This window comes from Capsella rubella, unplaced genomic scaffold (genome assembly GCF_000375325.1).
Source record: "Capsella rubella cultivar Monte Gargano unplaced genomic scaffold, Caprub1_0 scaffold_5, whole genome shotgun sequence".
Taxonomy (NCBI): Eukaryota; Viridiplantae; Streptophyta; class Magnoliopsida; order Brassicales; family Brassicaceae; genus Capsella; species Capsella rubella.
In genome coordinates this window covers 6696011-6723145 of record NW_006238919.1, presented here as the reverse complement: position 1 = coordinate 6723145, position 27135 = coordinate 6696011, and the positions used below count along the sequence as shown (strand labels likewise).

The 27135-nt window shown below is 34.3% G+C and overlaps 5 protein-coding genes across 8 annotated transcripts; 3 read left to right on the top strand and 2 right to left on the bottom strand.

Moving 5' to 3' along the window:
• The first annotated feature begins 2004 nt into the window (after positions 1-2004).
• On the top strand, positions 2005-7675 carry LOC17885029. 3 transcript variants are annotated; one of them, XM_023781983.1, is made up of 14 exons: positions 2005-2155; positions 2691-2790; positions 3066-3190; positions 3285-3435; positions 3516-3625; positions 3743-3826; positions 3923-3971; positions 4088-4179; positions 4307-4433; positions 4757-4836; positions 4919-6264; positions 6390-6500; positions 6579-7322; positions 7415-7675. In XM_023781983.1, exons 2-13 carry the CDS (start codon positions 2698-2700, stop codon positions 7163-7165), a joined length of 2955 nt encoding a protein of 984 aa, XP_023637751.1. In that variant the 5' UTR covers positions 2005-2155; positions 2691-2697; the 3' UTR covers positions 7166-7322; positions 7415-7675. The 3 variants fall into 3 exon arrangements, with proteins under 3 accessions (XP_023637751.1, XP_023637750.1, XP_023637752.1); XM_023781982.1 differs by lacking the exon at positions 2005-2155 and adding an exon at positions 2213-2293; XM_023781984.1 differs by lacking the exon at positions 2005-2155 and adding an exon at positions 2246-2313.
• LOC17885629 (DDB1- and CUL4-associated factor 8) lies at positions 7664-10141 on the bottom strand. Of its 2 annotated transcripts, none has more exons than XM_023781985.1 (5): positions 9922-10141; positions 9210-9469; positions 8977-9139; positions 8173-8877; positions 7664-8078 (listed from the first exon to the last, which is right to left on the bottom strand). In XM_023781985.1, exons 1-5 carry the CDS (start codon positions 10027-10029, stop codon positions 7848-7850), a joined length of 1467 nt encoding a protein of 488 aa, XP_023637753.1. In that variant the 5' UTR covers positions 10030-10141; the 3' UTR covers positions 7664-7847. The 2 variants fall into 2 exon arrangements, with proteins under 2 accessions (XP_023637753.1, XP_023637754.1); XM_023781986.1 differs by having other exon boundaries at positions 8977-9120; positions 9218-9469; positions 9922-10137.
• Positions 10142-14483: 4342 nt separating this feature from the next.
• On the top strand, positions 14484-15594 carry LOC17886831 (dof zinc finger protein DOF3.2). Its single transcript, XM_006291693.2, has 2 exons — positions 14484-14616; positions 14699-15594. The coding sequence occupies exons 1-2, from the start codon at positions 14593-14595 to the stop codon at positions 15410-15412; spliced, it is 738 nt and encodes a 245-aa protein (XP_006291755.1). The 5' UTR covers positions 14484-14592; the 3' UTR covers positions 15413-15594.
• Positions 15595-20309: 4715 nt separating this feature from the next.
• On the top strand, positions 20310-22435 carry LOC17885105 (tetraspanin-3). Its single transcript, XM_006291563.2, has 2 exons — positions 20310-20953; positions 21894-22435. The coding sequence occupies exons 1-2, from the start codon at positions 20441-20443 to the stop codon at positions 22236-22238; spliced, it is 858 nt and encodes a 285-aa protein (XP_006291625.1). The 5' UTR covers positions 20310-20440; the 3' UTR covers positions 22239-22435.
• A 51-nt stretch (positions 22436-22486) lies between these two features.
• LOC111830542 (tRNA-splicing endonuclease subunit Sen2-1) lies at positions 22487-23539 on the bottom strand. Its single transcript, XM_023782915.1, is given in 7 exon segments — positions 22487-22645; positions 22647-22672; positions 22674-22798; positions 22801-22890; positions 22893-22956; positions 22959-23032; positions 23035-23539. Coding segments are annotated over 7 exon segments (627 nt in total). The 5' UTR covers positions 23129-23539; the 3' UTR covers positions 22487-22491.
• Between the last annotated feature and the right edge of the window lie 3596 nt (positions 23540-27135).

Below are 27135 nucleotides of genomic sequence, written 5' to 3'. Positions count from 1 at the left end.
TTGGCCAAGTCTTTGTTTCTTCCTTCTTATTAATGCTCAAAATATTACAAGGAATTGTTGTCTCACTGTGTTTGATTCAATGTGACTGTTTTTGGACAAAACCTTCTTCATGTGTTTGATTCAATGTGTATCATGTGATTAATGAACCTTTCTCTTGTGTTTGATTCAATGTGTCTGTTTTGGACTGAAAAACTTCTTGTGTTTGATTCAATGTCTTTGTTTTGGACAAAACTTTTTGGTTGTGTTTGATTCGATGTTTATAAATAATAAAAAGTTTTATTTTTAAGAACCCTACACATGGGTTTACTATTGGAGGAGTAAAACAAAAAAAAATTCATAAAAGGATCATAATAATTAATTTAAGAGAATTTTTGAGAAATGCCCCCTTTGTTGTACCCTTTTTAAAAAATACCCCTCTTTTCTATCAATTTTCAAAAATACCCATTTTCAAATATGAAATATTATAAACTTTTATATGGTTGATAAGGTACCTCAAGATCATCATTACTACTGGAAGGCTGAATCCAAATATTTATAAGGTTTTAAAAGGTTATAAACGGCATTTATAAGGTTTTTATAAGGTTATTAAAAGGTTTACACAGTTTTTATAAGGTTTTTAAATGACTTTTAAAAGGTTTTTAAAAGGTATTTATACAGTATTTATGAAATATATATATGAATTTATACACATATAAAGATAATTTGTGTCTATAAATATAAGTTTACACATGTTTTTGATAAATTTCAAATTTTATAGTGACTTTTTGATAAAATTAGAAAGAAGGTTATTTTTAAAAAGTGGTATTGGAAAAGGGGTATTTTTGAAATTCCCTCTTAATTTAATCACAAAATTTAATTAAAACTTGCCTAAGAACCTCATGCATGAGTACACCTTGGGAGATGGTCTTATTTAGAACCAATGTAAGAGTTAAGACCATGTCCAATGGGTGGTTCTTAAGTTGTTTCTTCGTAATAAAAACCTTAAAAATAAATCACTAATCATAATTATGCTAAAATATGTATCTTAGTTAATAAAAATTGTGAGTGTTTCTTAGTGCCACGTGTTCGATTGTGAGTGGTTTGTGTTTAAAAAAAAACAATAAAAAATTTTATATTAAAATTCTCAAAAATAACACTAATCTAAGTTTTTGTTCTAAACTTAGCACACACTCTCATATTTTCCAAATTAGCACCAAATTTTAAAATTAATCTTTCAAAATTAAATCCTTAAATCTAAACAATAAATCTTACCCCCTAAAAACAATTCCCTAAGTGTAAAATAGTCAACCCTAACCTTAAAAAAATTCTAGAAAATTATTTAAAATATTATAATTATGTTAATTGGTGCTATTTTTGGAAATTTGTGGAGTGTGTTTGCTATAATTGTCCATAAAACAGAAAAACATATGCATCAACAATTAAAATCTGATTTGGTTGAGAATATTTGGCAAAATTTTGGCGACAATTAAAATATGATTTGTACTATGTGTTTTTATTATGTTTTAATTATGTTTTAATATTATGTGTTTGTAAAAAATTTTAGTTTTCAATTTTTTTCATTTTTTATTTAAGAACTTCTATTAAGAGTTTTACCATTGGAGGTGGATAATTTTAATTATCTTCAAAAAGTTCTTATTTTAGAAAAATACACAATTTATAGCAAAAAAATTACTAAGAAATTTTATCAACATACACCCATATCTTAACATAATTATGATTAATAATTTATTTTTTATTTTTTATTACTAAGAAATAACTTAAAAACCACTAATTGGATATGTTCTAAGTATCAATGTGAAGACTTAACATCAACAGAAGCTAATGTTAAATTTTAATAAATAAATAAAAACGAGAAGTTCGAAAGTCTTAAACCGACACCAAACGAAATAATCGAACCGGCGGTGATGGCAGAAACGTAATAAATAAAGAATCTATGGGCATAGTTATTTCCATATTATCTCTTCTTATTATGCAATCGTGGATCTGAGAGAGAGTTTTTAAGGGTTATAACAAAAAAAAAAAGAAATAAGAAAAAGAAAAAAAGAGCCAGCGGCCAAAATCTCAGCCATCCAATCTCACTGCTCTCGTCTCTCTCTCTCTCGGAATCTCCCACTTCTCTCAATCTCCGATCGAATCTCTCTCTCTCTACTCAGCCGTATGTTTCACTTCTTCTCTTTGATCGATTCTTTCATCTCTTGATTTCAGGAGAATCGCCGAATCTCAAAACCCTAGTTCTGTTTCCTTCTTCTGATTTCACGATTTTAGTTCCGGCGTAGTTTTTGGGATCAATCATGTATTCTACTGATTCGGATTGTATAAATCTTACTAGATTTCTTTATTGATATTTTGATTTGTCTATGTCCGTTGACGCAGTCTCTACTTGATACCGTCGCGTCGCATGCACGGATTAATTTGTTGACAGTCTCTTGATTGTAGATTCTTGATTTCGATCTGAAATTTTGAATCTTTAGTTGCAATTTGGTTTGGAATATAATATTTGATGAGATCATTCAATTTGAAATGTTATTAGTTAGATTGCTAAACCTTTTTAATACGAACTGTTGTGGAAGTACTAAAGTTTATCTAGTTTTGTCAGTATGGTTGCTTTGATGGGTCATGATTCGTATATAATATATATATATATATATATATCTCATTCGGTGTTCTTGTTCTTGATTTGTCTTATTCAGGAAAAAAATGAGTGATTACGGTGAAAAGACTTGCCCATTGTGTGCAGAGGAGATGGATTTGACTGACCAGCAATTGAGGCCTTGCAAATGTGGCTATCAGGTTATTCTTTTGATATATACGTCTAGCTTATGAGTGTTTGGCAGCTCTGTTCTTGTTTGTGGGATTAGGAGGATAGGCAATTAGGTTAAGTTATTGTTTTCTTATGGTTTACTTTGAAGGCTGTATTGTGGTACATCTAAAGCATACAAACTATATGGTTTATAAGTTCAAAACTATGACTAAAAGATTTGTGATTATACTTATTGTGTGGCCTAAGGGATTGTTAAGCTAATGATAATTCCTGATCTGATTTGTGTTTACCTCCAATCTTATAGATTTGTGTTTGGTGCTGGCACCACATAATGGACATGGCAGAGAAAGATCAATCAGAAGGGCGCTGTCCAGCTTGCCGCACTCCTTATGACAAAGAAAAGATTGTTGGGATGACTGTTGATCAGAGGTTGAGATATGACACCTGGAATGTGGATTTTTTGTTCTGTATCACTTATTCAGTTTTGGTTTGCTGATGTTTCTTATCTATTTCCTGTTCTCAGACTGACCTCTGAAGGCAACATGGATCGCAAAAAAACACAAAAGTCAAAATTGAAACCTTCTGAAGGGAGAAAGCAACTAACTAGTGTTCGAGTGGTTCAAAGAAATCTTGTTTACATTGTTGGGTTACCACTAAATCTAGCAGATGAAGATGTAATGGTTCTTTCCTCGAAAACCTTGTAATGATTTCATATGATCTGCTAGTGACGGGATTGTTTAATTTTTTTTTTCAGCTTCTCCAGCGTAAAGAATATTTTGGTCAGTATGGAAAGGTTCTAAAGGTTTCCATGTCCCGAACAGCAACGGGTCTCATTCAACAGTTCCCTAACAATACATGCAGTGTGTAAGTTTTGTTGTTTCTAATGTTAATCAACCAAATTTATCTTTTAGCATGAATGAGTTTTTACATGTTTATTTGGCATTATTATTATGTTCTGATTATAAACTGCTATTACTCCAGATATATCACTTATGGCAAAGAGGAAGAGGCTGTTCGATGCATTCAGTCCGTTCATGGGTTTATCTTGGATGGTAAATCACTGAAGTAAGTCATGTCGAGCACCCTTTTGTATGAAACTGGTTGTGTTTAATGGCTATTAGCTTCGTTAATTTCATATTTTTTTTCCTTTTTATATTGCAGGGCATGTTTTGGGACAACCAAATATTGTCATGCATGGTTAAGAAACGTGGTATATACTCTTGTTCTACTCTCTGGCCCACATAATTTTTCTTCGGGCTTTTTTCTTTTCAGTTGAAATTCGCAACTGATACTATTGGAATATGGATTGTTTGTTTCTATTATCAGGCATGCAACAATCCTGATTGCCTCTATCTGCATGAGGTGGGCTCCCAAGAGGATAGTTTTACAAAGGATGAGATCATATCAGCTTATACAAGGTAATCTTCAGTGTTTCATTTTCATATTGTTTAAGGTTTCCTCTTATAGTCATGATTATTCTTAGTACGCATATAAATCTGTGGAGAAAGTGTAGTTTTAATTCATTTAGTAATTTTGAATGAGCAGAGTTCAGCAAATCACTGGAGCCTCAAATACTATGCAATACCGTTCAGGGAGCATGCTACCACCACCATTGGATGCTTATTGCAGTGACAGTTCTACTGCAAAACCAATTGCAAAAGTTCCATCTACTGTAAGCTCCACAAAATTTTCTACTTTACATTGATGAGTACTATTTGGCTTCCGTCATTTGTATCAAATAGAGTTAATATTTTGCATTCTTATGTCCTGTAGCCTTAGTTAGGGTCATACTCATATATGGTTAAATTCATTATGATATTGCTCACTAGAAACTTAAGTGGATGTGCAGTTTTCCATAGAAACTTATCTCTGCTATAGCTACAGATTGTGTACATGTGTTTTATTTTTACAATCTGACATTTTCATATATTTTTCTTAGTAAGAAAAGGCTGTATGAGATTAATGTTTAGTTCTCTCTTATATTCATTGGTGTAGACCGCAGTTAATGTTCCCAAGAGTTCTCCACCTAGTGGGAGCTCTGGTAAATCAACTGCTCTTCCTGCTGCAGCATCATGGTAAGTTCTTGATGCAAGCTGTTGTATGTATGCAGTTTTGAAGGGGTCGTTTTTATTTAAAAAATTGGAATTTGTGTTGCAGGGGGGCACGTTTAACAAATCAAAATTCTTTAGCAACTTCAGCTATGTCAAATGGATCTTTGGATAATCAAAGATCAACATCGGAGAATGGAACGTTGGCTATGTCTACAGTTGTTGCAAATGGGCCTGTATTTTCTAGTAACACTCTTCAAAAACCACCTCACAAGGAAAAAATCCAAATATTGGCTGAAAAAAGCAAACCTGGCGTGTTGAAGCCTTTGCAGCATAACAATGTGGTGGATCCTGGGTCCAAGAGAACTACATCACCTAATAGAGATGCTAGTAGCAATCAGATATCCTGTTTAGTAGAATCGTCACACAATAGCAGAGTCATTGACAAGCCTTCTGCTGTTGAGAGTTCTTTTGAACACACAGATGAAATTGCTGAAGATGTCCCTGATGTTAGTAACTTGTCGGCTAATGTTGCACGGATGGGGATAACTACAAATTCTAAGGATGAAGGCCCTAGTGTTCCAGTGACTATTGGTACTTATTGTGATCAAGGTTCTATTAGACAACCTGGTAATGATGTATCAAATCTCGAGCAATATGGAAAACATTCTCCTACAAACACTGATGCAGAATCTGACATATTACAAAATGGGATTCATGGTTCAAGGCCAGAGTGGAATTGGAGTTCAGGTTCACAATCCCAGATAGATGTTAGGTCTACGTTGGAAGTGGATGATTTCACATCATTCAATAACAATAGGCGAGATGTCGCGGAGGCTGTTAGCAACTCATCGTATATGTTTAGCTCATCAAGTTCTGCCCTGGATTCGAATAATCTAGCTTCTCATTCTTTACAGAACAGGGAAACTTCTGGAAGGATGGATTATAATATTGGATCCTCCTTTGACATAGGTAACGATAGATTGCATCTTCCAAATGGATTTTCTGAGAAACCAATATCCAGTATGGAGCATTCTTTATTTGGTAATGAAGGGAAGAGCAACATTCAGAAAGCAGAGGAGGATATAATTTCAAACATTTTAGACTTTGATCCCTGGGATGATACCTTGACTTCACCACACAATTTTGCAAAATTACTTGGCCAGAGTAATCATAGGGCCAGTACTTTGGAATCTTCTAACCTCCTAAAGCAACATAATGACCAGTCCAGATTCTCTTTTGCTCGGCATGAAGAATCAAATAATCAAGTGTATGACAATAAGAGTTACAGCATCTATGGGCAGTTGTCAAGATATCAGCCTCTTCAAGAGTTTGGAGTGAGCCGTGATATGTATCATGATAAGCTTGGGAGTCAAAATGGTTTTGCCTCAAATTATTCCGGTGGATATGAACAATTTGCTGCTACTCCTGGATTATCTTCTTCCAAGAGTCCCGGTTAGTATATATTATCGCTTTTTATAGTTGTTTTCTGCAATTAAAATTGGCTTGACTAATAAGTAATTCACCAAGACTATATAGTTCTCTTCTTTTCTAAACTTTTCACCATTATCCTCTTGTAGTGGCAAGGACTCAAGTCTCTGCTCCTCCTGGATTCTCTGCTCCCAACAGGTTACCTCCTCCCGGTTTCTCTTCACATGAAAGGACTGATGTGTCTTCTGATAGTGCATCAGGTATTATATATTACATTCTTAAAAACAGATAGTTTCAACTATCCATAAACTGAAACTCTTTTAATATATATCTTGCAGGAACTCGTTTACTTGATGCGGCCGCTTTTTTGAAGAACACATATAATATACCATCTCCAAGTGGCAATTCAAATGCTGCTGGAGATATTGAGTTTATGGATCCTGCAATTTTAGCTGTTGGAAGGGGAAGAGTTCACAATGTGATGGAAACAGCAGACTTCGATATGAGATCAGGGTTCTCTTCTCAGCTGAATTCCTTTGAGAACGATGCAAGACTTCAATTGTTGGCGCAGAGGTCTCTGGCTGCACAACAAGTCAATGGATTTCACGATCCCAGGAACGTTAACAACTTCTCTTCTTCACTCGCAGACCCATATGGGATTAGTTCGAGGCTAATGGATCAAACTCAAGGCACTGGCTTATCTCCTTTCACACAGTTGCCTAGACAAGCTTCACCAAATTCATTGTTGTCAAATGGACACTGGGATAAGTGGAATGATCCCCAAAGTGTTAACACTCTTGGTATCACCCAGCTTCTAAGGAACGAACAGATGGGATTTAATGACAATGTCTACAACCGTTTTGAAGAGCCTAAATACCGGAGGCCCAGTCCGGGAGATCCGTACAACAGAACATACGGGATGTGATTGCTTGGTTGGATTTTCTCAAAAGAACGATTGTTTGGCTGATTGCAGTGTTGGAAGAATCATAGTCGAAACTGCTCTGTCTATTTGCATATATCAAACCAGATCCAGTACCAACAATCGCAATATTGGCTTCCCATAAGCAGTTTAAACTCAATTGGTATAGACATCTCGTTCCTCATCAAATATAGACAGGCAGACAGTGATTAACTGATATTGTATTGTGCTTACCAAAGTTTCTCTCATTTGCAGGAGGAAACCTTACCATGTTGTGTCTCAGCGAAATAGTTTGATGCTGCAGTGCCTACTGATTTAGTCTACATGTGCATTCTGCAAAAGGCTGAACTTCTAGCAAACTCCCCAGCATTTTTGGCGCTACTGTGAATTCATCCTCTGTATAGACTATATAGAGCTATAGACTATAGAGCTTTCAAGAACAGTATCAGTTTATGCTTTTGTAAAAGAAGAGTTGCTGTTAGAAGAAAAAAAAAAAGAGTCCTCTTCATCTTTTTTCTCGCTACTCTTATTCAAAATTTTACAGCATTAGACATATATACAACAATTGTTTACTTATTATGCTTTGGTCGTCTCTTGGAATTACTGATTTCTCGTTCTTATTTTTCTTTGCTTATTAAAATTACAACACGCAAGCAAAATCCACAAGTATTTGGATCACAAGAAGAACTTAGCTTACAGTACATTCTCTTTCTGAAGACTCATCGTCGTTGGCTACTACTAAGCTTCCAATGAATTGAGCTTCGTTTCCTTCATCGCTGTCGATCTCAGTTGAAACGTATCTTCTCTCTGTAAAAGCTGACGTCTGACGTCTCTGTAGCCGGAGAACGTGCATAATTACGTCAGGAGTCAGTGTCACCCTCGACTGGTCTTCTCTTCCCACTCGGTTCGATTCCATCACCTGCAATTTCCCACAAAACTCAGATTCAGTGTTTAGGAACGTGTCTCAACACAAAACATTGGCTAAGAGAAGGTGTGACCTACTAGTAGTTTACCTTTTCGATGTTTTCAGGCAGAGGAAGAACATTGTTTGACATTGGCGTCCAGAGCTTAACACTCTTTTCAATCCCGCAGGATGCAAGAAATGGTATGCACGGGTGAGACTCGAGCTGATTCACCACTCGTCTATCACCCAACATAGCCCGCACAAGCTTACCCCCTTTCTTCTTCCATATAAAGATGTGACCGCAGTCTGAACCACTCGTCACATATTCATCATTTGGACCGAAAAAGTTCACTCCTTTAACTGTTTGTGCATTGCGGTGTCCTGTGTACACCTGTGGTTCTTCCATTTCTTGCAGTTTCTCTGCAGAGATAGAAACAGGCGACGAACCATAACCCATGTTTTTCTCAAACAGGTAAATGAGTTCGTCGTTGTAAGATACCAATAGCTCTCCAGCTTTGGAATATGCCAATCCTGTGATATGAACACTGTTGGTTTCTCGAAGATGCCGGGGACAGAAAATGTTCACAGGCGCGTCTGGCAAGATGTGGCGACATACTGGAGCTAATTGACCTCTTCTAGTGTCGTAAACTCGTGCGTACTCATCAGAACCTCCAACTGCAAGATAAAATGGATTCCTCGGATCTATCGCAATGGAATTCAATCTAATCCTACTGCTAGAGTGATGTCTCCTGCAGCCTTGCGTGAAAGGAGAGGAATACAAAACCATAGTGGCACTATTGCTACGTATATCAAACTGCCAAAAAAAAAAAAGCAAAAGCAAGTTAAGTTTGAGTTTTCAAAGACATCCAAAAGCCAAACATGAGAAACACATGAAAGAGGTATAGAAACCAACATGTTGAACAAAACCATCTTCACCACAGCTGTAGAATACATTAGGATCTCCAGGCAAAACAGCAAGCTTATACACGCGACCGTGGTGCCTCCCTAGCCTTTTTGTCTCCACTTTTCCATTTTCCAGTATCTGACCAAGTCTTACCTGCAAAACAGAATGGACACTGAATGATTCAATTAGGTAAAACAAAAATAGCAACAATGCTGGAGAGTCTTTAAGATTTTCGAGATTACAAGCATACTTGTCCATCAGCACCAGATGTTATGATAGTCCGGTCATCTGTAAAAGGTATGAACTTAGTCTGAAACACATTTTCACAGTGGCCAGAGGGATATGACAATGTTTTGATTCCATTCAACCAGTTCCAAAGCATGATTTGTCGATCATCAGAACCCGAAACAAGAATATCGCCAGCGGAATTGAACTCCAAGGCATTCACACATCCCTCATGCCCATTTAGCTTCCCGTAAAGATCGAGTTTCTTCACAATCCCCTGAAGTAGTCAAATAAACAATACAGTTCAACCCTAAGAACTTATTTTGAGTCTTTAGACAAGTCTTTGTATTAAGGTTCGGATTGTAGCACATCCTACAAAACACTAATTAATCAGATTGTCTGAATTCATCAACCCATTTGTAGCTAGAATCAAAAGATTCCAACTTTAACATAAAACCTCTCACTTGGAGCATCACAAACTTGGCCTTTAAGAACACTAAGATCCATGATTCGAAACACAAATCCAAGAAATGAGGAGACTTTATGATTATTATGACATAAATATCCAAAACCCACAATTTCTATACGAATTTTGAGCACGAAATTGGCAACTTTAATCTTCCCGAGTCAGAAAAGTCTCATCTAAAAGCAGAACCAAGTAAGAGAGGGAGGATTAAAGATCGGAGGAATAAAGTAATGGAGAGCAGTAAGGAGAATAGTAATGAGAACCTCAGAAGCGGAGATACGATGAGAGACCGAGCTAGGATGAGAGGAACCAATCTCTCTGTTGTATAACTCCGTGAAGCCATCAGCGATCTCTGTGTTTCGTCTCGCCATAGTACAATTTCAAGTCTCTCTCTATTGCTTTTTGTGAAAGTCGTGATTCGTACTCGGGTATAAACACCGTGTCGTCTGCGCTAACAGAAATGTCACAGCTTGCTGTTTTGTTCACTCCAGAACGGCAGACGGTGCAAATAGTTTACGTTTCTTCTTCAGAACTCAGAAGCGTCAAAAGGGATCAGTTATTAACGGATACGAAGAAGTCATTATAACTTCAGAGTTCAGACAATGAGATATCTTCTTCTTTCAGTTCCCATTATTACAACAAGACTTTAGAGAAATTTTACCAAAAAAAGAAACAAGACTGGAGAAGATCTTATAAATATGTTCCGATCTTTTACTAGGCGTAATTGATTGGGCCTTTTAATTGAACAAGCTAGGCCCATTGAGTTGGGTCAAGGGTAGAGGATTGGAGTGACTAGTCGTATATAAAGTCAAAATCATGGAAATGCGAGAGACCTCAGTTATGGTTAACCAATAGTTTATTACGGTTATGGTTAGTATTATTTTTAACCGTAACTCATTTACTTTTGCGGTTAACGGTTATCATCCATAAACAGTTTGATTACGGTTAGAAATACGGTTAACATTAGTTTTTGGTCATGTCTGCTCTCAAATTGTATTAGGATTCATAAAATTCTATAATATAAGAATAAACAAAGAATGATGTCAGGAAAGTACTGAAAACGAATAAAAAAGCAAAAGAAACATTTTAAGAAAAATATAATTAAAGAAGATTAAAAAAAACAACGTATGCATGGGAATCTAATATAATAGAAGTTTTGATGCTTTGCTTGAAGATGGAGTTAAGTATAGATGCCAATGCCACAAGGTCTCGCTCTGGAAACTGCGCCTCATATCTTTGGGTCCGATCCACTTTTACTAGCTTAGCTTGTGTTAAATAATTGTATAAGTCTTTATTTTTATATAATGTTATAAAATTTCCAAAATATTTAGTATCACCATTACAGGAAAGTACAAAGTTTCCTACTGCATATATCGTAGAAAAATAGTAAAAAATACCTGTTTTTTTTACTATATTTTACGAAATTTGTAGTAAGAAATGTCCTGTAAAAAATGTGGATTTTTGTAAAAAGAAGTCTTACGAAAAAAATCTGGTAAGAAATTAGTGGGAAAGTAAAAAGATATTTCGTAAGAATTCTGAAATTATGAAAATTTTGTAGAAATTTTTTTACGAAAATAAAATAGGTAAAATTTTGTTTTTACCAATTTTTCTATAAAATGAATTAAAATATAATTAAATAAATTAAAATAAAGCGTTATTTATATCGACTGTAAGCTTTTTTTTATAACTACAAGTAATATTTTTTTAAAAATCGATCAATCTTTTCTAAAATCATTTGAGCGATACATATATACAATACGAAATATCATATACTAATCATATAAAATGAAAAACAAACTAATATGAAAGATTGTGAAAGTGGGTTGGTCTGAGTTATGAAGCTTAGCCTTGACTTGACTGAGACTGAGACCACACACATGCAGACATGCTCATATCTCTCAGAGCTTCCCACTTTTGTTTCTTTGTCTCTCACTCACTACTCCTCGGTTTCTTCAAAGATTCTTCTTCTTCTTCTTTTAGTCACGTGTCGCATTCTCTTAGTCTCCATGCGGATTCACATATCTCTTCATTTCTTTCCTCTATATATTGAAATCTTTGAACTTATTACTTAGGGTTTATTTTCATGGCAAGTCATTTTGTTCAAACCCTGATTATTCTATATATATTTTTAATGAAAATAACGAGATATGAAATGGTCATCATTATAGTTTGGTTGCACTTGAGCCACAACACACAAGGATCGGGTCCAACTAGATTGTAATGATCACCATTTCTTTCTCGGATACCAATCATTGTTTACGAAATCACTAATTTTAGTGGTACGTAGAATATGACAGCAGCCTGATGCAACACATTTATATATATATATATATGTTCATCTCAATTTCCAAACTGTCTAGCTACAAAATATCAACTCATCAAGGCAAGGGAAAAAAAATAGGCAAGGGATGCTAAAAACCTATGTAATGACCTCATTATGAAATTTAACACTTCTTTAACATAACAAAAACAAAAACTCAGGATTTAGGTGGTATGATAACATTTTGTTTGAACAACAAAGAAGACATGTTATACAACTCACTTGATTGGGATAATTGATCGATAGGTCCGTAATCAACTCACAACAATCCAACAGATAGGAGATAGATGATAAGAAAAAATTTTACAAGTTTGGTTTTCTTCTAGGCGTTAAATTCTTTTTACAAATTTTTCGGTTAAATTTCGATTACACAATGCACTAGTTGTAAAAACGATATTTTTTCTTTGAATATAGTTTAACATTAATTAGATTCAAAAAAAAAAAAAAATACATGTTATAGGTACAAGCATAATATATGTATTAGGCTGTGGATATTAATGGTTGGTAAATCCATACTCATACATATGTCTTTTAGACCAAATCTTGGTCTTCCTACAAATCCCTTTTACGAAAACCGATGTTGTTATGTCTCTTAACTTTAATTGATAGGGATATCATGGGCTACGCATTGTCCGGCCAAATCTATGCTTTTACATGGTCACTATGTTCCGTTAGAGAGAATGTTTTATTTTTCAATTTTCTAAAGTTATATAAAAAAATGTGCATGTGTTTTCTTCTACGATCATGTTAGAGATTGAAACAGATTTGTTTACATAAAGAATTATGAATCTAACCATTTGATGATAGTTACGTACGTACCTCGAGGAATGTTTTTAGCCTAGTATTTGATTAGCATAAAGATTTTTTGAAGTTTTCAAACTAGTTATATATATACCTTGAAATATGCTATATATACAAGGGGATTTAACAAAATAAATCTTGGAATATGCGCAAGAGGAGATGACGACAAAATGATAATTTAACTAACTTAATCCCTTAGGTTGAGAAGCTTGAGTCGGCTCATGGGTATCAAGTACAATGCTATGTGCATGTAGGTTGTATAACTATTGAAAGTTTATGTTACACCTTTACTAAACGAGTGGATCATTATTGCTATATATACAATGTTTTTTTTTTTCACATTTGCTATCATCATAAACTTAAGATATTGAACCGTGATGGGTTTTATTAAACATTACATCGATCGTCCAACCAATGAATCCAGCAATCATATTTTCAAAATTACAAAACCTTAACTAGCTAGTACTACATGCAAGAAATTTTTTAAAATAAGTAAAGCAAAAGTCATTGAACCATGTGCTACAGAGAGACACATAGATATTTGTGGACCTCGGCTCCTCAGTCCTTACAAAGAAAAATGTGGTCCAAGAAATGATTAATCATAAATAATTATGTAGTAAGAATTATTCTAGTTTTCTTCACCCAACATTTTGGAGAATATAATACTGAGAGGAAACAAAACTACATAAAAACAAAATTTTAAAAATGAAAAGAAAATAGAGAAAAACTATATACTAGTATTACTTGTCACACTAATTAGGACCATCGTGAGTGGTGGGATTCACGCGAGTAGTAGAAAATATATTGACTAAGTTTCGAAGAGGTGAAGGTGGGTTCCATGTGGTGATCGACGACAACTCAAGAAGAATGGTGACACACAAAAGAAGAGGTCGAGGACACATGAAGATGGCTGTTACTTGTTGTGTGCCTCTCAGAAATGAACGTCTTCGTACAAAACAAACCAATTCTGATACAACATCATAGTAGTACGGTCCTCGATCACACTTCTCATCATTTCTACAGAAACCAACAAAGACAAATTTATATGTTTGGCTAGTTGTGTTAATTACGGCACAAATGTTGTTATTTATTTTCTTATAAACCCTAATTAAGGATGTTAATAGTTTGTTTTGTATAAGAAAAGTTTTGTATAAATGCAAGAACCATGTATGCTGATGTTACATCACGACCACATTCGTGTTTCCAATATGATGAAATGTAATATTTTTCTCGATCATAGGGTACTAACTATGTTTGGTAGTTTTTAAACAATCTTTCCCACATCATCACATGTAATGTACTCAACATATATATCAACATGTTTTTGTAAGTTTACGGAAGTAATGGAACACATAGTTATTCGTAAAGTGAAAGGATCATGTATCTCTATATCACAATTATATATATAGTGGTTAATATGATAATTAAATTAGAGACAACTAACAAAAAAATAATATAGTTGTAAATCAGAGAAGTAGGCATGATAAATCTTTTTTTTTTTAAAAACGGCTTAATAGTTTACATCTCATGCTCTGAGTTGGATCACGTTATTCCCTCTTTATCAAAAAAAAAATAAAAATAAAAAATAAATTGATTAAATAGTAACGTATTAAAAATGATACAATATAAAAGTATTGAAGCCACCAAATTGTCTTAGCTAGCTTTACTTCGACATTCTTTTCTATATATAGTGAGATAAGATGCTTGGCTTTTTCTTTATCTCTACTCTCTTTTTATCTCTCTCTCTCTCTCGCTTTATCTCATTCTCAATCTTCTCTACGTTTCAAAGAAAGCTTCATCAACTAGTTGAGACATGGATTATTCTTCTATGCACCAGGTACTACTAACTTACATCACATTATAATGACTATGTTGTTATAGAGAATTGAGTTTTGATTTTTTTCTTTTTATGTATAAAGAATGTGGTGGGAGTATCTTCTTGTTCATCACAAGATTATCAGAACAACCAGAAGAAACCATCTCAGGCGACTAGGCCAGCTCCACCGGAGCAATCACTGAGGTGCCCTCGTTGTGACTCAACCAACACAAAGTTCTGTTACTACAACAACTACAGTCTCTCTCAGCCTCGCTACTTCTGCAAATCTTGTCGGAGATATTGGACCAAAGGAGGCATTTTAAGAAACATACCAATCGGTGGTGCTTACAGGAAACACAAGCGCTCCACTTCAGCAACCAAAAGCCTCAGAACAACCCCTGAACCAACGACGACACACGACGGGAGAACATTCTCCACAGCGAGTTTCGGCGGTTACAATAACAACATTAACAATGAACAACAGATGGATCTTGGATTAGCATTTGCCTTGCTTAACAAGCAACCTCTAGGGGTTTCTTCACATTTAGGGTTCGGAAGCTCTCAGACCCCAATGAGCATGGATGGCATGTTTGGTACCACAAGCCACCAGATGCAGAACGCAAGTTATGCGTTTGGGAATGGTGGAGGCGGTATGGAGCAGATGGCGACAAGTGATCCGAACAAAGTCTTGTGGGGGTTCCCATGGCAGATGAACATGGGAGGAGGAGGAGGAAGTGGTCATGTTGAACAGAATGATTCAGGGAGAGAGGTTTGGAGCAATACTGTCAACTACATTAACACTGGTGCTTTATTGTAGTCTATCAACTATAATATAAACCATTTTCATTAGTTTTGGGTTTTCTTAGGGTTTGGATTTGGTCTTCTTGATTAGAGAAAGATCATATGAGTTTGGGGTTAATGATGAAGAGATAATAGTTAAGTGTTGCTTTCGTTTAAAGATTTTCAATTACTTGGAAAATGATAATTGTGTTTTTTTTTTTCTTTGTCTCCAATTCAAAACTTCGGATTCTTCGTTTAGAAACTTTTTATCTTTACCATAACATATGGACCAAATAAAAACAAAAATTGTACCAAAGTCGAAAGTAATATTCTCGAAGACCCAAACCAAATGTTTGATTATCTAAATTTGTATGAACATTTTAGAAACTTTTAGTATATTTATATCGGATGTTATAAGCTTTTATATTCTCAGTCGTTTAAAATCACGATGAAATTTGTATATTACATAGTTACTTATACACAAAATTATACTATATATTAGGACGTACGTACCAACCAAATCCAATTGGAAGATTGTGGCGTGACAAAATCCTCGTTAGAATTGAAGAAAATGCCAAAAGTGTTTTATTAAAATATGATAATGTTTTTGAATCCCCAAAAACGGTTTGATTTTGATTTTTGGTGCTATACTGTCCTTTAGTGGTGATGGCTTTTCAAGAAATAATATTTGGAATAGGCACTATAGTGGAAGACTATTTGGAAATTGAACAAATTCTTAGTTCAAGTTTATTTTACTTTGTTTTTTAGTCTATAAAAATGAAAAATACACCGATCATAAAAAGTTCAAACACCACGAAAATGAGTAATAATAATTTAGTATATTATTACTTGCATCAACTTGGTTTGTTTTTTTATATTTGCTCTCGACCTTATTTAACCTTTTAAATTCTATAGTTATTGTCCCTTCGTGTGTAAATCTAACTAATTATGTAAAGAACATAAGCAAATATACAAGAAAAAAAAACGTAAGCAAGTATCCCTAAAATCAATTAGAAACATTCTCAAACTCGACCACTTAATCCTTTTACAATGTTCGTAATAAATTCAAAAATGTTTCTAGCGATGACAATATTTCCTATCTAATAAATATTTTTTAAGATATAAGTATATACGATAAAAGTTAATATGTATGTACAAAACTATACGAAGATCATATTTCGATCGATTAAGAATCATTTTTGAGCCACATGTTGAATGGATGCAATTACACCATCACTAATACACAAGATTCCACAAAAACATTTTGACCAAAAAAGAATGTTAGATAGATATAATAGCAAAAACTGTAAAATTTCAAGTTATTCAATACAATTAAGTACCTGCTAAATCCAAATAATAAAGAATGATTTACGTACTTGCGATTACGGTAGTATCAAATATTGTAGATGAATAATCCACGATCTTTGTTATGTCGAATTATAGTTGAGATCTGAGTGTGACTTCCTGCTAAAACAAACACCGGTTTATAGATTGAGCTATCATATCCTGCAACGAAATCTACATCGAACCAAAAAAAAAAAAAAATCTTGTATCAAATCTAAAACCACAATCGGAAACGTAAATAATTTGAATTAGATTTAAGAGAAATTATAAGAACAAATTCAGTAGGTAAATTGAATACCATTTATGAAATTTAGAAAAACTTATAGATACTAAAATTTTTATTTATTAGAGAGAATAGATTACATAAGCCAGACTTATAACTTTCATAAAGAATCAAAAATCTAAACAAAATTTTCAATCTTACCAAAATTTATCAGATAATTTATAAATAATCAAAAATCTAAATATAATTTAGCAGAAAGAAAAAATATTCTAAACATAATTGGGATATCACCTTTCTTTTTACACCATCTCTGCACACACCTCAAATATATTTATTTTAGAAAAATTGAGCCAATATCACTGCCAAATTAACTAGTTATTGATTAAATAGAAGTTTAAGTGTAAGAACATTAATATTAGACAATTAAATATGTTGTTTAACTATATAAAGTAAAACCATAACATTGGTAATTGTTGGTTCTTGCCCACTCGTGTGTAAATCAAAACTATGAAAACGGTGAAAACTGCGTTGTCCGAATCCACTAGTTTAAGATTTAACAATGTATACATTAAAGAGACAAAATATTATACAGTCTTGGTGAAAATTGTATAATATCCGAATCACAAGCAAAGATATTATTACAAGTTCAACATATTATTCGGTAAATATCCCATCGAAAAAGAAAAGAAATCTAAGAAATAAAATTATTTTAAGACTATAAGCAAGTATACGATTTTTAATCTAGTATTGAACTCTGTTATAAACATCCCATAAATCAATTAGAAAAATTATCAAACTCGACCATTTAACTCTTTTACAATATCCATAAATTTTTAAAAAAGAACATTTTAAGGCGACAAAAAATTACTATCTAATAATATACTTTATTATTTTTTTATATATACAATATAATTAAATATGTATGAAATTAACAAAACTATATAAAGATCATACGTAGATTGACTGAGAATCATTTCTGAGCTACGTGTTGGATAGTTATAATGGATGCGATTATAGCATCATAAACTTTGGCCAGAGGAATTCCTCAAAATACCATCATTTTGGTTTTCTTTCCAAAAATACCACTAAAATCAAATTATTATTCAATGGTATAGAATTTTAAATCTTTGATTTGGGTTGATTATTTGCAATTTAGGGTATAGTATTTAGGGGATAGGGTTTAATGTTTAGAATTTAGAATTTAGAGTTTGAAAATTTAAAATTAATTTTAGTCTTATGGTATTTTTGTCCTAAAAACAAAAATGATGGTATTTTAGAGAATGACCCTAAAATAAATTTGGATGGGTTATAGCCAAAACCTTAAATTTCAACAAAGATTCTAAACCAGCCATGAATATGTTAGTTTTCAAAATTCATACAACTTCAATGATATTGTTTATGTAACCCAATGGGCCTTAGCCCAAGTAAACGAGCTGGATAATAATTCATTCGAGCAAGAAGAAGTCATTCGTCAACGATAGTGCCTCCATGTGGTCCTAATGATTCTATCCAAACAACAAGACCTTTAGATCAAATCACTTCAAATGATACACAAATTCAAAATGTTCAAACTTGTCCTCTATACAGACCAAACTACGAACTTCTAACAATATCAAAATCAACAGTACCAACGCTGAAGTGGATGTGTATCCATTTCAATCCTCTGACTCTGAAATTCATCTTTTTAATATGCAGATCAATAATTAAACTTCATATCATTGATAATTAAACTTCATATCTTATACATTTTCAGTAGTATAATTTCAGAAAAGTACAACTTTTTGGATATATAAATTTTTTTGGATATATATTACTAAAATAGATATGTGTGAATACTTACTATTAGTATAATCAGTTTGGTCGGTGTATCGAGATTTATTTAATTGACTTATTTTTAAGAGAGATGGACGTTAGTGACAACCAGGTTTTGTATGAGTTCCATGCAAATTTTGATTTGAAAACGAATAATTTAACAAAGACTTGGAAAAAAAGAGAATCGATTCCTTTGTATATTGTCGCATTATTCCCCTACACGTAGCCTTATTTTTGTTTTATTTTCTTGAATAATCCAAGTTGTAGTAGTTATTAAGCACCTCTCATCTAATTAGGCAACATAATACATCATACTTATAGTCTAAACTTTAGTGTCATTTAACATATTTATTATGCTTTTGATATATATTTTTGTCTAATTTAGTTCTATCATATTATATTTTTAGTGTTTTATGTTGAAACGGCTAAAATAAATAAAATTATTTTAATTTTAGTTGCGTAGGTAGCGTTAGTGTTAGATACTAAATTACTGATAATTTAGTGCCTAGTGTTTTCTTAAACACTGGACATAAAATATAAATTAATTTGTTGGAGTATTGAATAGTTATAACTCTCTTGAGTATTAAATAATTAAAAGTCTTTGGAGTAACTTACAAAGTAACAAAATTATGACTTCTAATAACAAAATTGGTTGAGCAATATAATTAAAGAAGTTAAGTCATTGGTCATGTGCGCCATACCAAAACATAATTAATGTCAACATGTTACAGTTTAATATTTACAATTGGAAAATTTAGACAAAGCCTGAGAGATTAATCTCCCTATGTCATCAAGATCAATATCAAAAGCATAGTCTAAATTACACAATCTAGTAATCTACCATATAAACCAAATCTCTAGAGAGTTCACTAGCAAGCTGTTAAATGAACTCTAGAGGGTTTCCCCATAAATTTGGTTACTATTATAGCCACTGTATGTATAAGCTAGTTTGGTCTCAAATCCAATCATTGCATTTTGCATTTTCATTCATAAGTAAAATACTATGTAGATAATATCACCAAACCAACCAACCCAAGTGGTGAATATGACTTCATCACCATAAGTAAAATGTTCAACATCATGAATTAATTTAAGTAATTACAAAAACAAAATCTTTCATAAATATCACTGAGCTACCGACATGGTCACTAATATCAATATGTGGATCTCAAACATTCAAAAATCTAATCCTTCTTCTTTAGCCTCTATATAACTTTCAAAACCTAATAATGAATTTTATTACGATAAAAACGTATCACTTTAACTTTACCTATCTTGTATCTTAGCTTACATATCAACATCATAAAGATAGAAAAAAAATATCGTTTGTTTTTCTCATTCACATTGAAAACATATTTTCTACTAAATAATAAAATAAAATCCCACAAAACTTTTGTAAATTCAAATACATCTGCGTAACGACAAGAAAAGAAACATTTTTTCTTATTTTTCTAGGTAATCAAATGACAATAACACACTAACCAATAGCAAAAACAAACTGTATCGACACGTGTCAAAGCATGTGCAGATATGTAAACCCATCATGTCTTCACTTCATCATCTTCAACACCATTCCTCTTCTTTAACGCCCTCTCTGCATTTTTCAGAGTCTTTTTGCACAAGAAACAAAGCTCAAGACCACAAACTCAAAGTTCAAGAAAGCTCAAGAACCACGAAAAAAAAGCTATGAGAACAAGTAACCATCTCATAGGTCTAGTCAACTTCCTCACGTTCCTCCTCTCGATCCCTATCCTCGGCGGTGGGATATGGCTAAGCAGCCGAGCTAACTCCACTGACTGTTTAAGATTCCTTCAGTGGCCACTCATAGTCATAGGAATCTCAATCATGGTCGTGTCTTTAGCAGGGTTCGCTGGAGCTTGTTACCGTAACAAGTTCCTCATGTGGCTATACCTAGTCGTCATGCTCCTCATCATAGCCGCACTCATAGGTTTCATCATCTTCGCTTACGCGGTTACTGATAAAGGATCCGGTCGAACCGTTCTTAACCGGGGTTATCTTGACTACTATCTTCAAGATTACTCTGGTTGGTTGAAAGATCGAGTCTCTGATGATGGTTATTGGGGTAAGATCAGTTCTTGTCTTAGAGATTCTGGAGCTTGTAGAAAGATCGGAAGAAACTTAAATGGTGTCCCTGAAACTGCTGATATGTTCTTCCTTAGAAGACTTAGCCCTGTTGAGGTAACTTCTTTTTATTACATAATACATATTAATATGAGCCTTGTTGTGTTACTTTGTTAGTTTAGAATCAAATCTAGTGATGTTCTTTGTTTAATCTTGGATTTTGGGATATTCAGATTCAAAAGTTTTAAGAAATGTTTCTTTTCTTTTTTTGGGGACAAGCTTTAAGTGTTATTTTCTTGAAATAAAAGTTTTGGTCCTCCATGTGTTCAAGACCCATATGACGAGAGACTCAATTATTGAACAAGATAAAAAAAAATTTTATTTATGATAAACTTAGTTGACTATATGAGTATTGAGTCTAGATCTGATTCAGCTTTGCCTCTAGCTTACTCCATCAAAAACTAAAAATAATAAAGTGTAGAAAATTTTAGTTTATTTATTGATGGAATTTTTTTTTTTGGACAAACTAAGGTTGTGTGTAAGTGTAAAATAAGGTATGATTGATTCCTTGAACAATGATTTGATGTAGTAAGCTTCGATTCTTATTTTTTGCCAGAGATATATCTGCAAATTTTATGTCTGGCCTTTGCAGGTTTGTTTTTATATGTTAGTAAAATATATTATAAGCTTTTGGACCGACCCCAAAAAAGTATATAACTTTTTGGAAAACAATTATTACTTTGTTGTATTTTTGAAATATTTTGTTCTATTAAAGTAGACAAAATATGTGCTCATTATTCCTAGCTTTACACGTGAGTAGCCAAAACCATGATGAATATGCATGGAACGTTTTAAAGTGTAGTTGTTCAAGTACTCCTTTGTTTTGTCATATAAATCATGAACCTAGAATGCTCTGTTTTGTTTGTTTTCCATTCTTTATATTCATAATGATTTATGGTAGTAGATCTCTATACTTGTCAAAGTGCTTTGTGATGAGTTATAGCTAAAGAGTGATTAATATTGTGGTTAATGATATGTATTTGTTGTTACTTTGCAGTCCGGTTGTTGCAAGCCACCAACAGATTGTGGATTTTCATATGTGAACGAGACGGGTTGGGACACGAGAGGAGGGATGGCAGGACCAAACTCGGACTGTATGTTGTGGAGCAATGACCAGAGCATGCTTTGTTATCAGTGTAGCTCTTGTAAAGCTGGTGTTCTTGGGAGCATAAAGAAGAGTTGGAGAAAAGTATCGGTGATTAACATCGTGGTACTAATCATTCTCGTTATCTTCTATGTTATTGCTTATGCGGCTTATAGGAATGTCAAGAGGATGGATAATGATGAGCCGGCTGGTGAAGCAAGGATGACTAAGTCACATCCTAGTCATTTCCACCTTTGATCAAAAATTTGGTATAGTTCTTCGTTAAATGGTAATGCAAAAATCTGATGAGGAACAAGATTTGATTTATGTTTGTCACTGGCTTGTGGTAAAGTCTCCTAGCAACTTTTTGTGTTTTGTTTTTGATATATGTAACACATTATTTTTGTTTGTGTATATTATTTATGTTGGAATCAGAAGCTCTCTAGTCTATTTTATATCTTCCTCTAGAAATGAGTAAAATATTTGTAAGACTCATAACTCCTAAGCATAATCATGTTCTGGTTTCATCTTCACGGGTAAGTTCTGGACTCCATCTACGAATTGTTTGCTCTTCCACTGTGTAGTCTTCTAAACACAAAGATAGGTTCATGTTCTCTGTATCAACTTTTCCATTGACGTCAAGAATCAACAATGTTTTCACGAGGCGACAACACCTTAAACCGATCATTCTCTGCCAATGGACTGAACCAGAACAGCGTAGTGAGAGTGGACAAGAGATGGATGATGTCTATATCACACCACGAAATCAGCTCCATATAGTAACCATGATCTCACAATCCAGTTCTTTGATCGTAGAGGCGAAACAAGATCGCAAAACTTGCCTTAGAGAATCTCATGGATCGCCATAGATCTAACTCATCTTCCAAGGAACAACAGTGAAGAAAGATCTGCAGTTGAGTTTGTCGCGCAAAAAGAAAGCTTCTTCAAAAGACAATTGAATCCATCTCTCATCTTATATTTCTAGGTACTAACAATAGGTCTACCAAAACAACCACCGTCCAATAGATCAGCTTGCTCTGGCTCAACAGATCAAGCTGAGAAGAAGCCATCAAGCCAAGGCCTCAGTTCGAAACAGGTTCTGTAAGTGCCATTGCCTCAGCACCTTTCCATTTCCACCTTGAGACCATGTAGATGGGTCTCTCTACACACACAAGAAAAGATCAACCTTCTCATAAAGTTTCCCTAACCAAAACAAGAATATTCACTGCTTCTGCTAAATTCTAATGACCAGAACCAACAAGCTAGATGAATCTGGTGCATGAACTCAAACAATTATTAAAATTGAACTCATCATTTAAAGCTCAAGATTGTACACATTCAACATAAAACATACTGAATTACAGAAGACAACAACTCTCTCAAGCATTTCGTCGAACACCTTCTGCTCACTAAAATATTTTGCTCAAACTACATTAAAAGTATCAAATTATCTCCGTAATCTATCATTCAAACCAAATCAGTGGAAGTACAGATCCTAACATCATGAAGGAGAAAACTAAAACTTAAAATTCCAGAATCCATATTATTGTTTCGTTCTTCATTAGCCAATTTCGTTAAGAGGAAGAAGAAGAAGAATAAAACCCATGTTATTTTTAAAATACCCATATTATTTTCTAAATTTATTAATTAGTCCCCGAGGACGATGTTGTCTTTTTCACTTTAAATAAAAAACCAAACTGAACACACTCTCTCAGACATTTCGTCGAACAGCTTCAGTTCACTTTAAAGAACATCACTGTTAAACTTCAACAGCGACGTCTTCGCTCTCATCAAAAGTTCCTCCACCATTGAAGCTCAAGCTTCAAGTTTCAGAACTCAGGTACTCTCTTATAATACTCTCCTCGATTTTTTGCTTTTAGAAACCAACTTTTATAGTTTTGTAATTTTGTAACATTCCTATTCTTCTTATTGAGTTATTAAACTTTAATATATTGATTTTTATATGAATTCTTATGGTCGAATCGTAGATGGATTGAATTTAGTAAAGTTGCTATACACTCGATTTATAGATCTGGTGCAACTAGTATTATTACTAAGACAGTGTTACATAATTATATGCTAATGTGTGTTTTTTTATTAGGGGAAAATGAATAATAATGATTACACAATCATATTTTTTGATTATGGTGGTTATTATTCAAAGGACGGTTATGAAGAACGATGGATTTCAAGAAGACATCAACTGTATAGTTTGCTGATTAAGAAACCTAAAAAGGAGGTTGTTGGGATAAGCTTGAAGAAGAACACTTAGGAGACAAGTTACCTTTTCCTAGTTGAGTTATGACTTAGGAATTGGATTGTGTTTAGGAGTTATCTAGATACAATTCCTATTAGAATAAGGTGTTATCTCTTCTCTATATATATGAGTTATCAAAGTTGTGGTAACCTTAAGAGATTAGAGAGAGATTAAGAGTTTTAGAAGCTTAAGTTTTGAGTTATTTTCTTAAGCAAATAAAGAGAGTTATTCTTTAAATTCTTAGAATTCATAATCTTTCTCAAGTCTAGATTTGGTATCAGAGCTTGACGATTTTGGTTTTACACACACACTACCGATCATCACAACATGAGTGAGATCGTTCCAACAAGCAACAAGAAGAAGGCTGTCCCCTCTTCTATTCAATGTCCGATGCTAAATAGTACCAACTATACTGCTTGGGCAATGAAGATGAGGTTGCTGTTGCGTGTCCATAAGGTATGGGATACGATTGATCCTGGATCCACTGATATTGATAAAAACGACCTAGCTAGTGCCCTTATTTTTCAATCGGTCTCGGAGTCTCTTATGCTGCAACTTGGGAACTTAGATACCGCTAAGGCTGTATGGGATGCAATTAAAACACGCAATCTTGGAGCAGAAAGAGTAAAAGAAGCACGACTCCAAAGTCTTATGATCGAGTTTGATCGATTGACGATGAAGGAGACAGACACCATTGATGACTTTGTTGGCAAGCTTTCTGAAATTTCTTCTAAAGCAACAACTCTTGGGGAGAGCATTGAAGAAACCAAGATTGTTAAGAAATTTCTTAAAAGCTTACCAATGCAGAAGTACATACATATTTCAGCCACCCTTGAACAAGTTTTGGACCTCAAAACAACATCTTTTGAGGATATAATTGGGAGAATCAAAACTTATGAGGAACGGATAAGTGCTGCAGAGGTGGTACAAGAGAGTCAAGGCAAGCTTATGTATGCAAACTCAGATAATTCATCATCCGGTCATGATCAAGAAGGAGGTCAAGGCAGAGGTCGTGGGGGTTATCGAGGCAGAGGACGAGGTCGAGGAAGGACAAACTATCAACGTGATACATCCAAAGTAACGTGCTATCGATGCGACAAGTTAGGACACTATGCGTCTAATTGTCCGGATCGCTTGCTCAAGTTAATCAAAGCTCAAGAAGACCAAGAGAAAGCAGAGGATGATACACATGAGGCTGAATCACTAATGATGCACGAGGTGGTGTTTCTCAATGAGAAAAATGTGATTCCAAAAGACTTTAAGACATCCTCGGACAAAGTATGGTACTTAGACAATGGTGCGAGTAACCATATGTCGGGGAATCATGCTTGGTTCAACATGATAGACACAACAATCACGGGTAAAGTACGCTTTGGAGATGATTCTCGTGTTGACATCAAAGGGAAAGGGTCAATTTTGCTTGTAACCAAAGGAGGAAAACGCAAAATTCTAGAGGATGTCTACTATATACCCGATCTCAAGAGTAACATCATTAGCTTGGGGCAAGCTACGGAATCCGGGTGTGATGTTAGGATGAGAGAAGACTACTTGACTGTACACGATCGAGAAGGAAACTTATTGGTTCGAGCCATTCGAGCAAGGAATCGGCTATACAAGGTGGATTTGGAGGTGGAACATATAAAATCAAAATGTCTTCAACTTGTTTCTTCTCCCACGATAGCTCCTTGGCATGCTAGATTAGGACATATTAGTTCTCAAACCATACACTCTATGGTGACCAAAGAACTGGTAGTCGGAATATCTCGCATGACAAAAGCTACGGAACCTTGTTCATCATGTTTACTTGGAAAACAAGCAAGACATGTATTCCCCAAATTCACTTCCTATCGTGCATCAAAAGTCTTGGAGCTTGTTCATGGAGACTTGTGTGGACCAATTACACCTTCCACAGCTGCGCATAAGAGGTACATTTTTGTCTTAATCGATGATCATTCACGTTACATGTGGTCCATTCTTTTGCAAGAGAAAAGTGAAGCATTCGAGAAATTTAAGATCTTCAAAGCACGAGTGGAGCAAGAAACAGGAACTTCAATCACCACTTTTCGCACAGACCGAGGAGGAGAATTCGTGTCCTTGGAGTTTCAAAATTTTTGTGAAGAAAATGGTATCACTCGACATCTCACTGCTCCATATACTCCTCAACAAAATGGAGTAGTAGAGAGGAGGAATAGAACACTTCTAGAGATGACACGAAGCATCTTAAAGCACATGACCATGCCTAATTATTTATGGGGAGAAGCTGTGAGGCATGCAACATACATCATCAACCGTGTAGGAACAAGATCCTTAGCTAACCAAACTCCGTATGAAGCATTTAAAGAACCGGGATCTAAGGCGTATCGACTTTTGGATCCAACACATCGAAAGATTATAGTAAGCAGGGATGTTGTGTTTGATGAAACAAAGAGATGGAAGTGGAGTATTTCAGAAGATCTTTCTATGGAATCAGGAACGTTTATTCTAAACTTTGGGAACTTTGGAAATCACGGTCTCGACAGAGGAGAAGAAACAGAGGAAATAGAAGAAAATAGAGAGATCAATGAAAACAGAGAGCTTGGTGACCCACGAGATAATGAAACAGAACAAGAGAGTGTAAATGAGTCTGAGCAAGATTATGAGGAAGAGCAAGTACAGCCACAAACGGCAGCACCGGAGTTAAGAAGATCACAAAGACAAGTCAAATTGCCCGGGTATCTCAGTGACTTTGTGCTTCTAGCAGAAATAGAAGGAGAACATCTCTTGTTGTCAATGAATGAAGAACCATGGGACTTTAATGAAGCTAATCAACTAAAAGTATGGAAAGATGCTTGCGAAGAGGAGATTGTGTCTATCACAAAGAATAAAACGTGGAGCTTAGTAGATCTTCCCATTGGAGCT

Excerpts from the sequence above, each read along its gene's own strand:
- LOC17885029 (XM_023781982.1), top strand. Across the intron at positions 4,837-4,918 it reads CTTCCTGCTGCAGCATCATG|GGGGGCACGTTTAACAAATC; the intron begins GTAAGTTCTTGA and ends TTTGTGTTGCAG. Across the intron at positions 6,501-6,578 it reads GTCTTCTGATAGTGCATCAG|GAACTCGTTTACTTGATGCG; the intron begins GTATTATATATT and ends TATATCTTGCAG.
- LOC17885629 (XM_023781985.1), bottom strand. The coding sequence starts at position 10,029 with ATGGCGAGACGAAACACAGAGATCGCTGATGGCTTCACGGAGTTATAC. Across the intron at positions 9,470-9,921 it reads ATCGTATCTCCGCTTCTGAG|GGGATTGTGAAGAAACTCGA; the intron begins GTTCTCATTACT and ends TGACTACTTCAG. Across the intron at positions 9,140-9,209 it reads GCTGATGGACAAGTATGCTT|TGTCCATTCTGTTTTGCAGG; the intron begins GTAATCTCGAAA and ends TGAATCATTCAG.
- LOC17886831 (XM_006291693.2), top strand. The coding sequence starts at position 14,593 with ATGGATTATTCTTCTATGCACCAG. Across the intron at positions 14,617-14,698 it reads ATTATTCTTCTATGCACCAG|AATGTGGTGGGAGTATCTTC; the intron begins GTACTACTAACT and ends TTATGTATAAAG.
- LOC17885105 (XM_006291563.2), top strand. The coding sequence starts at position 20,441 with ATGAGAACAAGTAACCATCTCATAGGTCTAGTCAACTTCCTCACGTTC. Across the intron at positions 20,954-21,893 it reads GAAGACTTAGCCCTGTTGAG|TCCGGTTGTTGCAAGCCACC; the intron begins GTAACTTCTTTT and ends GTTACTTTGCAG.